Source organism: Haliotis rubra, unplaced genomic scaffold (genome assembly GCF_003918875.1).
Source record: "Haliotis rubra isolate DU_JTF1 unplaced genomic scaffold, ASM391887v1 Scf24, whole genome shotgun sequence".
In the NCBI taxonomy this organism is placed as follows: Eukaryota; Metazoa; Mollusca; class Gastropoda; order Lepetellida; family Haliotidae; genus Haliotis; species Haliotis rubra.
Window position 1 is genome coordinate 2,168,064 of NW_025766447.1, and position 13,788 is coordinate 2,181,851.

The window sequence follows — 13,788 nt, forward strand, 5'->3', positions numbered from 1 at the left end:
TGATAAAGTGTAACTATACCAACATACACCAGGTACAATTTTATTCACATGGCCCTGAAACCATAGTCACGGGCCAATTATCACCTGGGCAAATCCTGGGAGTCAAATTAATGACCTTAAAATCCTGGTACTACCCAATGCAATTCTGCACAGGTGAAAAGAAAGGCATGTTATTCCAGTAATTGATAATATCAGTTCTGGAATAACATGCTTTTCTTTATTTGATATCTATTAATAATCCCCAAACTTCTGTATTTCTGTGGCTTAACAACAAAAGACGTGGGTATATAAAAAAATCTTCACCTTTATTTCTTTTGAAGAAGGTAAAATACTACATTCAAGCTCAGTCTGACATTCTCTCAATCAACAGGTTGAGAACCAACTCAGCATGGTAACCATAGTAACAAAACACCAGCCTTTCTTCCAAAACATTGCCTCAAAATACCATAACATATAAGTAATGATAATTACAAGAAAAGTTATCATATCTTGATTTATGCTAACGACCAACTATGTCGTAAATCTTGTGTTTAACATGTTGAACATTTTTTAAGAAACAAAACTGATTGTGTCTCTTCATTCCGGCAAAGGCATTTCCACGCACAATATAACAAATAATGTTGAACACAAGATAAACATCAGTAAAACCGCTGTTTGACATTCAAGATGAAATAGCACAATACGATACACAAGCACTATAAGGACTGGGAAAGATGGAGATCAAAATCACACCATTTTCGAATGTTGAACTGAAGACATATTTTAGTGACTTTTCCAAAAATATAAATTATGTTTTCCTTCACCTCAAGGCCTCAAGCAAATCAATGAACCTTCAATATGTTCCAGAAGCAACAAGGTCAATGAGGACAATGTGAACCGGCGTAACTCCTCTCACAACGATAACATGTTAATCAAGTTATATACAGATGACATGTGAATATGTACAATCAACAACAGCATGAACGCTTCTTTCACTCAGGATAACAAATATGTTGAATATATTACAAAAAATAATCAGATAATGGAGTTCAATAATTGATCCAAAATATTAGTAACATGTTGCAACTTATCAAGTGTGCATAACAAATGCATTTCCTTAAGATTATTGTTTACTAATGATTGTAACAAACAATGTATGAGGCTTAATAAAGACAATATCACACACATGTATATATACTGTCTCAGATTAAATGGTATACTACAAAACAGGTGGGTTTTGATTTTAACAGTTTTGGAAGCAGAACTGAACATCACATTTATCAGGGTACTTTACAATGTGTACTCGGATTTGCCAAATGAGTCTACTGTCCTACACACACATGCATCAACGAATGATGAAAATAGTCCTGTTATATTCTAGCATCTCCATCATTGGTCTCTTACATTGTTGTGCTGTGAAGAATGAAACTGGAACCAGGCAAACTCTCCCACCAGGAAGCAAATCTAGACCACCTGAAGCCATGCGAAATCTCTACGAAAGGTCAACCTCTAGAAATGTCACCTACAAGCAGAGCAGCACTTTTCAAGGAGGAAACAGATAGTCACAGATATACCAACTGTTCCAGCGATTAGGAACCAGATAATTCAAGTTTTGGGTGTGGTCCATCTAAAATTTGGTTACACAACAAAGAGACAACTGCTTAATATCACACTGGTAACTTAATAACGATGCCTAGACTTTACTACCCTACTGCTACCTCTTTCAAGTGCTCGTCTAGCTCAAATCTTGGAAGCAGTTTGCGAGATAAGGAACAGGACAGCCCACCCTGGGACAGCTCCTGACTGGACCACGATCTTGTGTTTCTGTTGTCACTAACAGTAAAGCCAGATAGAAGATACTTGGGTGAGTACAGACCACATGTAATGAATTATAATGCAAATGGTTTGGGATAATTCCAAGGCAAGCATTTGTCACATGTGCTCCTATGTAAGCTGCTACAAATGGTAACCTATGGTGGTCATGCTATGATGCTATGATAGAGTGTGGTTGATGTGAATTACCCTTCACCAGAACTCCAAGCCCATACAATATATGCAAGTCAATACACAAAGTCAACGCTACTCTCAGCTTAGAACTGTTCCAAAAATATATGAGCTGAGTACCAACAAATTTCACTCTGTTAGGTTCATCTGTTAGTATTATCAGGAAGGGATTTCGAAATCATGCCTATTTCAAAAGAAATAACATGAAAGTTCTGTTTAGGTTTAACATTTTGCATGATTGTTTTTGTGTGCGTCTACACAATTTCCTTCCAAGAGTTGTCAGATGTACAAGGAATCTCATACCAGATGGTCACTGTGAGTCGTGGTATTAACACTTACATCAGTAAACCCCTTGGGTCTCGATCAAAATACCATCGAAAATTAAACAGCAACAGGAAGGAACCTTAAATACAGCTATCACAACCACAGTTACCATTAAAAGATCCATTAACACACCTACCATGACTGGCTTTTTTCATAACAGGGAATTCGTAACAAGTAAACACTGGCTTAGTAAAGACCCAGTCCTAAAGTTCAGTATTTCCATGTTCTTTCAAGTCAATCCCTGAATTTTAAAAACCCGAAAAACAAATGGGAATCCAAAATTCAACTCAACAGTAGACCTCAAGGGGTTACATTTCATACTAGCACTGTCCACGTAATATTATAGATGTTGATATAATCCGGTTTCTTCAATCATCCTTCTTGATATTTTTCCTTTTCTTGTTTCCATTGGCAAGTTGGTCTTCAGTGCTGTAGTTCCTGGGGACAAGAAAGACATTGCCATCACTGGACTGCTGGAGAGAGTACTCGTTTGGATCATATGGGCGGCCATGCTCATCCCGCAGTGAATGAAAGATCTCTTGGTACATGTGGCTGAACTTCTCCTTCATCTCGCGGGTCTGCTTGTCGATCTGTTGCCGTTCCCTCACCAGCTTCTCCTTCATCTCCTTCAGGTTGTCCATCTCATCCTCCAGGGTTACCACAACATCTAATTTTCTTTTCCGGCAATTCTGAGCTGCAACTTTATTTTTTCCTCTTCTCCTGATATCTCGGATGAGTTGTATTTGTGGCTCAGTGAGTTTGTATTTTGTGATCATCTCGTTGAATTCCTCCACTGGAGACTCAATGATTTGCTCAACCGTGAAGGGGACATTCAGCTCAAAGGCACGCTTTTGATCGCGAGCATGAGGACCCTTTGTCTTTGGCTTGTCTGTCTTTGTGCCTGTTTTTATTTCCTTGGGAGATGCACCGGGCTTGAGAGGATATGTATGATTGTGATTGATGTGGTTGTTGCCACCAAGAGGCTTGTTGACGTCAGTGTCGTTGGAGGATGTGGAATAGTTTGTCTGCGAGGAGTCGCTGTGACTGAAGCTGCAGGAGTAGCTGTAGTGGTATTCCTCAGGGTCATACTTGGAAGTCTTGGAGTAGGTGGGGCTGCCGTAGTCGCTGCCGCCAGTTGCACCCTCAAGACCATCAAATGGAGACATGGCGTTAGACTCACTCAATTCCTGCAAATATCAAACACAAACCTGAATAAAGAAGCTCATAATACGTACAAAGTGATACTTCCATGACGTTTTCGTAAACAGATAAACATGTTAAAGTAGTGTGCACATATACCGAAAAAACAAAAAAACAAGATAGGTGATCAAGAATATTTTAGGGTCAATTTTCAAGAAGTTGTGTTCTGCCTTTGCTAAAAATATCGCCCTAATTATTCTTCATCCCCAATCGGTTCATTTATATGTTAATAAAATCCAAGAAAATATGACATGCAAAACAACAGGAACACCAGCTAAAACAGGGTTAGGATTCGATCTGACTGTATTGTGTCATGTCAGAGCGACCTGCGACACTTGCTTCGACTCATCTACAAGCTGACCATACTTGGCAATTTCGGAAAAGGTCTGAGTGTACTAACCTGCATTGGAGAAGCACTGCCCATAGACACAGCAGAATCACTACTAGCTTCATCCAACATCTGCATGGTCTGTAGTCCTGACAACACAAGATCACAAAATAGTGACAATTTGCTCCAGTCATTTCCTGTCATGTCCCCCATCAAGAGCAGAGATGACACATGATCTACATCACATGTGAAGATGAACGTACCTGCTGAGTCATGTTACAAGACTAACTTGGGGAAGTGAGTCTGACTACTTGCATATTTCATCATCCACCTACCATCGACAACACAAACCATATCAACAAACATTCAGCTAGTTCACGCACATTTCAGAGTGCCCAGGCCCCACTTGTTAAATTACTGTTGACACTGTCATTGAGAATCAGTCCATGCAGTATTCCCAATATTCCCAGTCATGGAATATTTTGTACAAGTGCCTTCTCAGTGCAGAAATGTAAATACCTTGCAGAACACTACTTTCAGTGCAGAAATAGAAACGATAAGACACTGCAGGATCTTAATACACATGCCGAGTCATGTTTAAAGTCTAATAGTTACATCAGATTACTGAAAAGAACAACAATGTTTTCAAGAATTGGGAATAGGGAATGGGCAGAGAGTTGTTTTCCCAGCTACCTGCTGCTAGTATACCTCTCACTGCAGGAAGTCTGTAATTAGCTTACCTTCATTGATGGCCAGATCAAGCTCATCTTCTGGTAGAAAGTCAGGCAGGATGCCATCAATGTCTTCAAGACCCTCAGTCTGGTTGACTGTTCCAGTGACGTTAGAAAAGAGCATTTCACTGGCTTCCCAGTCCAGGCCCCCAATGGTGTCTGTATTGGGCACAGAGGAGTTGAACTCCTGGCTCGGGGGAAGGAATCCTGCAGACAAACACCAGTCATTGTTAGCATGTTTCTCTTGGGAAAGTAAAAAAGTAGTGGCTATCAGGCAAAAATGACACTGAACCAATAAAGACAGTAGACGGTTGATTATTTGGAACGTGTCCACTAAACAAAGCAATCTGACTTATGTTCAATAAGGATTTTTTTCATAATTTGCCTCAAAAGTTATAGTCTTCTGTCATTAAGGAAAAGGTAAGTTAGAGCGATAAAAGCATACCTTACAATCTGGAAAAGTGGAACTGTCTGTGAATCATCACTAAGATCAACTTAGAAAGTAGTGTTTCTCCCTATCTCGTACCTGTGTTGTTGATGGGCGACATGCCTTGTGTTGTGTTGGTAACTGGAACAGGCATTGTGACATTGGCTACTGGAGCTGGCATAGTGGCGTTCTGCAGCAGCACATTGTTGTTGATGCAGGGGCTCTGTACCGACGGAGAAGGCATATCATTTGTTGTGTTCACCTCGTTGCTCATGTTCATCGCCATGCTGTTCAGTGTAGTGATATTAATTGATGGAGTGTTGATGTTTGTGACATTCATCTGTGGCCCTGTACTGGCAGTATTCAAATGGCTCATATTCAGCTGTGTGGGGTTCACGCTGGTCATATTCAGCTGGGAACTGTTCACTCCAGCCAGATCCAGCAGGCTGACAATGTCATCCCAGTGCTGGTCCATACTCTCCTGTCGATTAAGATTTGGTGAGAGGTGTTGTGGAGGCTGCTGAGAAACAGAAGAGTTAACATTGGTTAGTTAGTAATGTGAACGCTTCATGCAATTTTACTTCCTTAAAAATCACTGCTAAACTCACCAAAATGAGCCAGCAAAAAATATATGAACTAGTTATCAGACAATACTAACATTTGAGGACACAAGTCACTGAAACATTGTATATTTGGCACTGTGCATTTTATGAAATTTTGTCTTGAAGGATAGACAAGATGAATAAGATTGCTACTATTAAGAGTAATGATTGATACTGACCACAAATGAAACCCAACCCTTGTGATTTTGATATTGAATGTATCAACACTGATCAGATAATACTGATTATGAAAGATTATGAGGAGATTTTCTGAATGCTCCTCATATCATGAGTGAAACATACAAAACAGTTGCCCACTATTTATACTTTAAAGTGAAAAAGAGGGCAACATTGATGAAAGTGTTTTATGAAAATAAAGGCATACTACTGTTGCAGACTGCAACTCAATATACAATCATATCTGTCAAGTTCTACCTGTACTACGTACATAATGAAGAAAAAGCTGCAATTTGCCAAATGAAACAAGACATGTTGGTTGTTAGTGAGGTACCTGCACAGTTTGGTTGGTATAGTTGTCTGTTTGCAGCAGGAAGTTCTCCACAGCTGGTACAGTGGGGCTGATGTGGGACTGGGGTGGCATGGGCAGCTGTGTATTGTTGTCAGGTACAGTGTAGCTTGGGTCAACAAATGTACCAGTCTCGGCATGCAAGATGTCCAGTGCCTCTTCCAAGGATAAGGCACTCTGAAAAAAAAAAAATGAAAAAATTGTAGAAGCAAAAAATATTTTAAAACTACTCAGAATGTTTATGATTATTACTAAGCATGCTCAGATAAATGCATAAATCAGTGCTACAAGGATTCTTACTCCCTCCCATGTTAGACATTCTGTGAATAGGCTTCACATATTGCATCTTAGACATATGTATGTGAATAGGCTTCACATATTGCATCTTAGACATATGTATGTGAATAGGCTTCACATATTGCATCTTAGACATATGTATGTGAAGCAGCTTCACATATTGCATCTTAGACATATGTATGTGAAGCAGCTTCACATATTGCATCTTAGACATATGAATGTGAAGCAGGCCTTCTCCCCAATGACTATACATTTATACAAAGTTACCAATTACTTTGAGGACAATAATTGTACTGTCATGTTATCTACAGACAGGTCTGCAAATCAGTTACACTTAGAGGAGTTACTAACAAAGTTACACACAACTTACGCTTAGCAGCTCGGAGTTGGTGAGGACATCCGGAGGCATCTGTGGAGGTGAGGACTGAAGAGACACCGAGCCATTCAGGGGAACCCATTCGCCTAGAAGGGTAGTTACAGTTGTTCACCAATGCATAGTAAACATCCCATTGATCAGTCTCATACCAAGAACAATATACTGATATCATCTGCATTGACTGTTACAGACATGGAAAATTCAGAGATAAACCAGTGCTTGTAAAAACCACCAAAACAAATTATGCCATGCATTCAAGTATTAAACATGAGACACGGCTGGTAATGCTTACTAAGTTAAATGTATGAGCCTCATGAGACAATGGCCGAAGTTATTACATCAGAATGTTCTCAGATGTTTCTTACCAGTTTCTCCATCCTGCATGTAATTCTGGTTGAGCCATTGTTGCTGCTGTTGTCGCTTCTCTTCCTCTGCCTTTAGTCTGATTAGCTCAAGCTCCTTTTGCTATAAACACACAAGCATTATTCACTTACAAAAGTTTCAAGCATTATACACTTACAAAAGTTTCAAAAACATGAAGACCATTTAAGTAAACAAATATACCATTAGTTATTCCACATGTTCTGATGTTTACAATGTGAAACATTTTTCATGTCAAAATATGTAAAGTAACAAACCTTTTCTCTCTTTTTCTGCAATTCTAGCTCTCTATCCCGCTCAAGTTCTCGTCGGAGATTGATGTCAAAAACCTCCTTGCCAACGCCCAGATCTATGTCTTGTCGCCATAATACCTCTATTAGATCCAAGTCCTGCAACACAACAAAGATGCATCATACAGCTGGCCTCATGATACAAGGGCAGTCTACCAAATTACTGCAGTACCGAGAACTAAGACAGCAGATCATCAAATGTTCCGAACAATATTTCCTCTCTGTACAGCTGCAGATCAACATCAAACTAGGGCCTGCTGTAGTGAAATATTGAGTACGCAGATTAGAGGTCCATTTGGAAGAACAGATACAATTTTCAAGATATGGTCAAATATAGAAACAGGAAGAAAGATACATAAGCAATGTAAATTACAGGTTTTATAAAGACACATCAATAGATTCTTGTGACAGACACATAGCTACACCAAAAGCCAATTATCTTACAATCATTAAAACTAACTAATAACTTGCCCGTGGCATCCCACACCCACTGTAATTTTGAAAACTGCGAAGAGCCGAGGCAGAATACATCCTTCTCACACTTTCTCCTTGTATATAATTAGCAGACAAGTCATAGCCGCAATATTGAAGTGAGTAGCTCCGCCTACCACTCTGCCCAGGTCAAGTGCTTCACAATACTAGACTCATGATAGTCACATGTGTGGGATTTTTATGCCCATGATTTTACTGTCATTTCAATTGTAAGCAACAATTACTTTCAAAACAAAAACAGTATCAGAATGTTAACAATTATGAAAAACAATATCCCAGCTGCATGCATTTTCATAACTACTGTCAGATAATCAACTAACATCAATAATTACAAATCATTTAATGTGATGAGCTTAACATGCTTAAAAATCTGAATAAATTCAATGAACTCCTAATTAATTGCCATTGTTTATTACTATTGTGACCAAACACTTACACTGCCTACAGGGGTATGCAAATAACTACAGTCAACATTACATGTGTCTGAAACCCATATGCAGAGTGTGTTGTTAAACGAATAATCAGAAATGATAGGGGTAGACATTCTCCAAGTATTTATTCTAGACTTGTTTGACCTCACTTCTAAGTTTAGTCACATCCTCTAACTCAATTTCAAATGTACAACATAACAAATTAGTATGACTGTACTACAGTGTAATATGCACAGGGTTCGAAATACCCCATATATTAGTGTGCCATGGCATAGTAAATATTGAAATGGCACAACTGAAAAATGTTCTCTGTGCCCTTTGGACACTCCTAATTTTCTAGAGACATAACTCACATTTAGTCATTTAATCCCCCAAACAATTATATTTTTCCAAATTGAATAATACCATACATATTTGAATGCTCATAAACCCATTTCTTTATTTAACAATAAATTTCAAATGATCATCATCATTGTCATTTATTCTAAAAACATGTGGGCATACTCGATTTCTGAAAAGCACACCTAAAATATTTGTCTGGTGCCCTAAGGCACACTTAGAAAGAAAAGTATTTCTATCCCTGATGCAGCTGGTTCAAGAGACCAATATTACAATGTGATGATGCATCATTTAACATGATGAATATATCACTAGAGTAGTTCTCCTAACACACACATATATATTGAATGATGTATCTTAATATTCTTGGAACAATGAAGAATCACTCTTATTATGGAATCACTGTCATAATATCAATGACATCACTAAACGTCAACAGGCAGTATTGTAAACAAGCATTGTCACTAAGGTGACATAATCCCCCGCCGCAAATTATCAAATCAAACTTATAAAGTAATGAAAGCTTAAATTAAATGTCAACAAAAACATGACCAGTCAACCTCTCTTGATATCGTGCTCTTTAGGTGTTCAAACACACACATATTTTCAAGACTGACTTTGACCTTGACATGAATGTCATAGTGTATGAAATATGCAAAAATAGTACTAAAAGAAATTGCTTATTGAAAAACATTTAAGGGAAGTCTTGAAAGTCTGAAGAACATCCAGTGAACCGTTCTTGAAATAAGTTGCTGACAATTCAGGTTAACATGCTGAAATCTTCAAAGTGTCGCTGTGACCTTGAAAATTAAGTGAAGGTCACCAAAATCGACTGGGCCCTGCGCCTTCCCTGGATGAAGCTTGGTGTCAAATATGAAGAAACTCCAGTGAATGGTTCTTGAGGTATCTCGCTGACAAGCATAACCTGCAGGTTAATATGCTGAAATCTTCAAAGTGTCTCTGTGACCTTGAAAATTAAGTGAAGGTCACCAAAATTGACTGGGCCCTGCACCTTCCCTAGATAGATCTTGGTTTCAAATATAAAAACAATCCAGTGAACGGTTCTTGAGATAGCTTAACATGCAGGTTTACATGCTGAAATCTTCAAAGTGTTGCCATGACCTTGAAAATTATGTGAAGGTCACCAAAATCGACTGGGCCCTGCGCCTTCCCTAGATAAAGCTTTGTATTGAATATGAAGAAAATCCAGAGAAAGGTTCTTGAGATAGCTTAACATGCAGGTAAAATGTGAAAGTCCCCCTTGTGACCTTGAAATGAAGGTCAAGGTCACCAAACCTGACTTGGACCTTTCTTATACTGTGATGAACCTAGGTACCAAATATGAAAAGAATCTAGAGAACGGTTCTTAAGATATTCCAATTGGTACGTACCTACGGACAGAGCCTAATACTATATCCCCCGCTTCGCGCTAAATGCGCGGCGGGGGGATAATTATGAGGTTATGGGCTCATTTATCTGAGCTTTTGTAAAATTAATTCAATCATAGCAATTCCTTTAAATTCTAACCACTTTTGATATTTGTTACCATGGCTGTATACCACTTCTACACTTTGACTATCATCAGGTTTTGAAACAAAATTGTATCTGAACTAGTTTTAAAAGAAAAGAATTCACTGAAATATTCATGTATATATATTAATGATAAAACTGACTATTAGACATTTAAGGCAGGTAGATTAACCCTAAAAGAAAAAATGGAGTGACCTTAACTATATCAGGCCCTCGGGTTGGGAAAAATAGTGACACAGAAATCACTAAGGGCTCAGGAAATGATGGTTAAATGAAACTGACATTTATATGTCACAAACTATTGATGATCACGACTTTGCAAGCTTTACCACTTGCTTTAAGAACAATGCATTCCAAACTGCACTGTAAGTCTTAGAATGTATGGAGAACATGTAAGGAGCACTGAAGGTGTCCAAATTAACTACCCATGTGTACCCAAAGCATCCAACTGGGTACCTGCTGTAGGTCTCAAAGAGTTGGGTACAAAATATCCAGTGGTCCTCCTCAACACCCACCTGACCCAGGTGCCAAAGTTACCATGATTACCCCCATCACAGGCCCAGTTGTCATGGACAATGCAAACAGCAAACAAACACTGACTGGTGGTTGTTACAACTTTCAGCGAGTGGTGGAAACATGAAGTCTGATCAAATTTTCAGCTCAACGACATGGTACTTTCTTGTTGATGTTCAACATTTCCTTAATGTATGCTAAACATGCTAATAGTAATACATCATAACTGGGTATTTTCATGAGACAAACTTTCAGGAGCTGAATTCTATGTGCAGGCTGTTGCAATTTGATTATGGTTATTCAGGTTAAACAGAAAGGCCTATTACTTTCACAATTTCTAGTAATTACAATCAAGGAACATTTAGTGAATAAGATATTTTTACTATAATGGGTAACCTACCAATGGCTGAATATACCAATACCTACCAATATTCCACACATTTGATAAACACATGTTTTGAATAACACTTTTTACTATAGTTTTCACAATATATTCAGGTCACCCATGTTTGAAGATTGTATTTTCAGGGAGAAATGACAGTGAATGAACTAAATGTGCATTATCTTGTTGGATTTTTGTTCACATAAACTAGTCAAGTGATTATCCCACGTAATTTCTAAAGATATGTTTCTATCATATAGTATCAAGGAATTATCTGCAGTATTTGTAATATTTCCAAATCAGAAGCATTTTGGCTTATCACTTTCATTATATGATTACATATTTCTGTCTCCCTTCAAACAGAGATAACAGTAACCTAAAGTAAAATGAGTCACAACTACATATCCACTACAATGGGTATTGGTGATCATTATAACTTGATGAAACTGGCTACAGTACTAGTCAGTATAACATCCTCAAGCCAGGTGAAATATCTAGAAGAGTACATAGCCATGACTTGTCATCATTTATAGCTGATATTCATGCGATGCGAGTGTACAGACCATCAATAACCGGACTTACTAATGTTACTATAGTGAACTTGTGTCAAAACCAGGAAGATGCTTGCCTTATCAGGGGGTAGATAACATGCAAGCTAAGTGTTTGAAGGGTAACAAAATCACTTTGGCTGTTGCTCATATATTTGAAGAATTTGCAGTGAACGCACAAATGATCAGCTTTAATCCTATTCATAGAGACATTTGTACCTCATCTGTAGGTTCACTTCCTGGTTCAGATGGTGGTGGAACCCCAACTGCACCTGCACTATCATCATCATTCACAGAACATACACCTTCTGATGTAGAGGCTTGATTGTCAACGTTTTCTTGGACCAATGATGCAGATGTCTCTGCGTTTGGTATGGCAGGATGAGCATGGTTATTGTTATTGGAATCTTCACTGGAATGTGTCTGAGGACCACTGGCTGCGGTGGCAGGAAGTCCAAATGTGGTTTCACTAACTAGAAATGCATTAACTTCAGTAGCAATTCCATCAAATCGTCGAAATCGTGATAAACTTCTTAAATCTCTAAAAATTGAAGAGAAAAAGTCATTGTCTACATTTTTCGGGTGTACACTTCCACCTGGACTGTTCTGATTGTTGTACTGGTTATGAAAGTTTGTTGTTGTGTAGGCAAATGATTGTCCAAGAATAATGTCTTGCACTTCTGGGTAGTTTATGTAGTTGTTATGGAGATGCCAGTTATTGAGATCTGTTCTCAAAAGGCTGAGTATTATCGCTATTTGAATCAGTCCATCCGTGAAGTACTGCTTGATCATAATGGCTGTGTCCTGTCACTGCTGTTTGACTGTATCCAAAAGTATATGGAAATGATGTCAAATGTTCCTTGAAATTGTTTGAGATTTGTCTTTGTTTTTGTCTTTATCTGTTGCTTCTTTCAACCAGTGCTAAAAATAGTCACAAGCATATCCTGCCATTGTGGTGAGGAACCGTGTTACAAATTCATTGTAAATGCTATCCAGATTTGAACAAATGACACTTCCATCATCTCATTATGCACTTGGGGTTAACATCTTCACTCCTGGGAATCTTTTGGCAGCAAATTATCGTATATAACTCCCGTTCTCGAAAATTCTATTTCACAGCTCCCAACAAATGAATCAGCACGTTTATTATGACATCACACAACCACTGCGCATGTACGGGAAGTGACGTACAACGCATGTACACATTTCATCTGACCTACTTCCGGGCCTATCACAAGATCATTGAGTACACTTTGACCCTACAAATCGACACATACACGATATAAAACATAATAATAGAAAATGGCCCACATCCACACAGTCACAAACCAACTATACCAACAAAAACAAGCACATTTATTAATGTCTAATCGCAAAATATCGATCCATAACCTGCCTAAACCCAGCTGATCACAAACCATGGCGAAGCTCTCTCGATCGTGCCCTAGGCAGCATCAACGTTTAGGGTTTTTTGTTTCGTTTACAATGACAAATAAACAACGAATGAGGCATAATAGTATACACCACATTACCTGTGAACGTTCCGTGCCACCCGTGTGTGGCATCACGGACTGCAGTTTCATCATTTTGGAGGTTTTCAGTACCACAATCCTGTATATTGACAACCTCGACTGGGTTCTGTCCTGGTATGAATATACGACCTCTGACCCGAAGTATACGAATCTCCGATTGGTTGAAATGTTTACGTTCTGTAAAAGTATGTCTTGATTTATCTTGCTTGTTACATTTGATATGTTTTCAATGTGGACCTGTCACGGGTTAGTTAAAATAATCATATCTGAAACACAGGTCTCACATATACAAGCAAACGCAACAACATATCCTCCCACAACGGGTTGTTCCAGTTCTTGTTTCTATTTCTGGAGAACCAGGTCACTATATCGCTATTGGGCAATCAGGCAGTCACGTGTCATGTCTCCCTGTTAGGCTATGTACAGACGCATATGTATGTTCAAAGATTGTGTTTGCATCACTGAACTCTTGTTATTAGTGTCAGTTATTGTATCCCCGCGAGACATGGGGGATGGTTTCTGGGGTGACAAGGCTGAGCCGAGTCTTTCGTTGTCT

At 38.6% G+C, this 13,788-nt stretch overlaps 1 protein-coding gene across 4 annotated transcripts; it reads right to left on the minus strand.

The window, feature by feature from the left end:
* Positions 1–284: 284 nt before the first annotated feature.
* On the minus strand, positions 285–13,542 carry LOC124278622 (endoplasmic reticulum membrane sensor NFE2L1-like). Of its 4 annotated transcripts, none has more exons than XM_046714387.1 (9): positions 13,233–13,542; positions 7,433–7,564; positions 7,160–7,259; positions 6,789–6,880; positions 6,107–6,298; positions 5,093–5,513; positions 4,576–4,773; positions 3,908–3,984; positions 285–3,494 (listed from the first exon to the last, which is right to left on the minus strand). In XM_046714387.1, exons 1-9 carry the CDS (start codon positions 13,284–13,286, stop codon positions 2,676–2,678), a joined length of 2,085 nt encoding a protein of 694 aa, XP_046570343.1. In that variant the 5' UTR covers positions 13,287–13,542; the 3' UTR covers positions 285–2,675. The 4 variants fall into 4 exon arrangements, with proteins under 4 accessions (XP_046570343.1, XP_046570341.1, XP_046570340.1 ...); XM_046714385.1 differs by lacking the exon at positions 13,233–13,542 and adding an exon at positions 11,920–12,850 and having other exon boundaries at positions 5,093–5,510; XM_046714384.1 differs by lacking the exon at positions 13,233–13,542 and adding an exon at positions 11,920–12,849.
* Positions 13,543–13,788: the final 246 nt, after the last annotated feature.

What these genes read in the sequence shown, in the direction of transcription:
- LOC124278622 (XM_046714384.1), bottom strand. Translation starts at nt 12,492, where the DNA reads ATGATCAAGCAGTACTTCACGGATGGACTGATTCAAATAGCGATAATA. An exon ending in TGCAGAAAAAGAGAGAAAAG is followed by an intron (nt 7,260 to 7,432) that starts GTTTGTTACTTT and finishes GTGTGTTTATAG; the next exon opens with CAAAAGGAGCTTGAGCTAAT. An exon ending in GTCGCCCATCAACAACACAG is followed by an intron (nt 4,774 to 5,092) that starts GTACGAGATAGG and finishes GTTTGTCTGCAG; the next exon opens with GATTCCTTCCCCCGAGCCAG.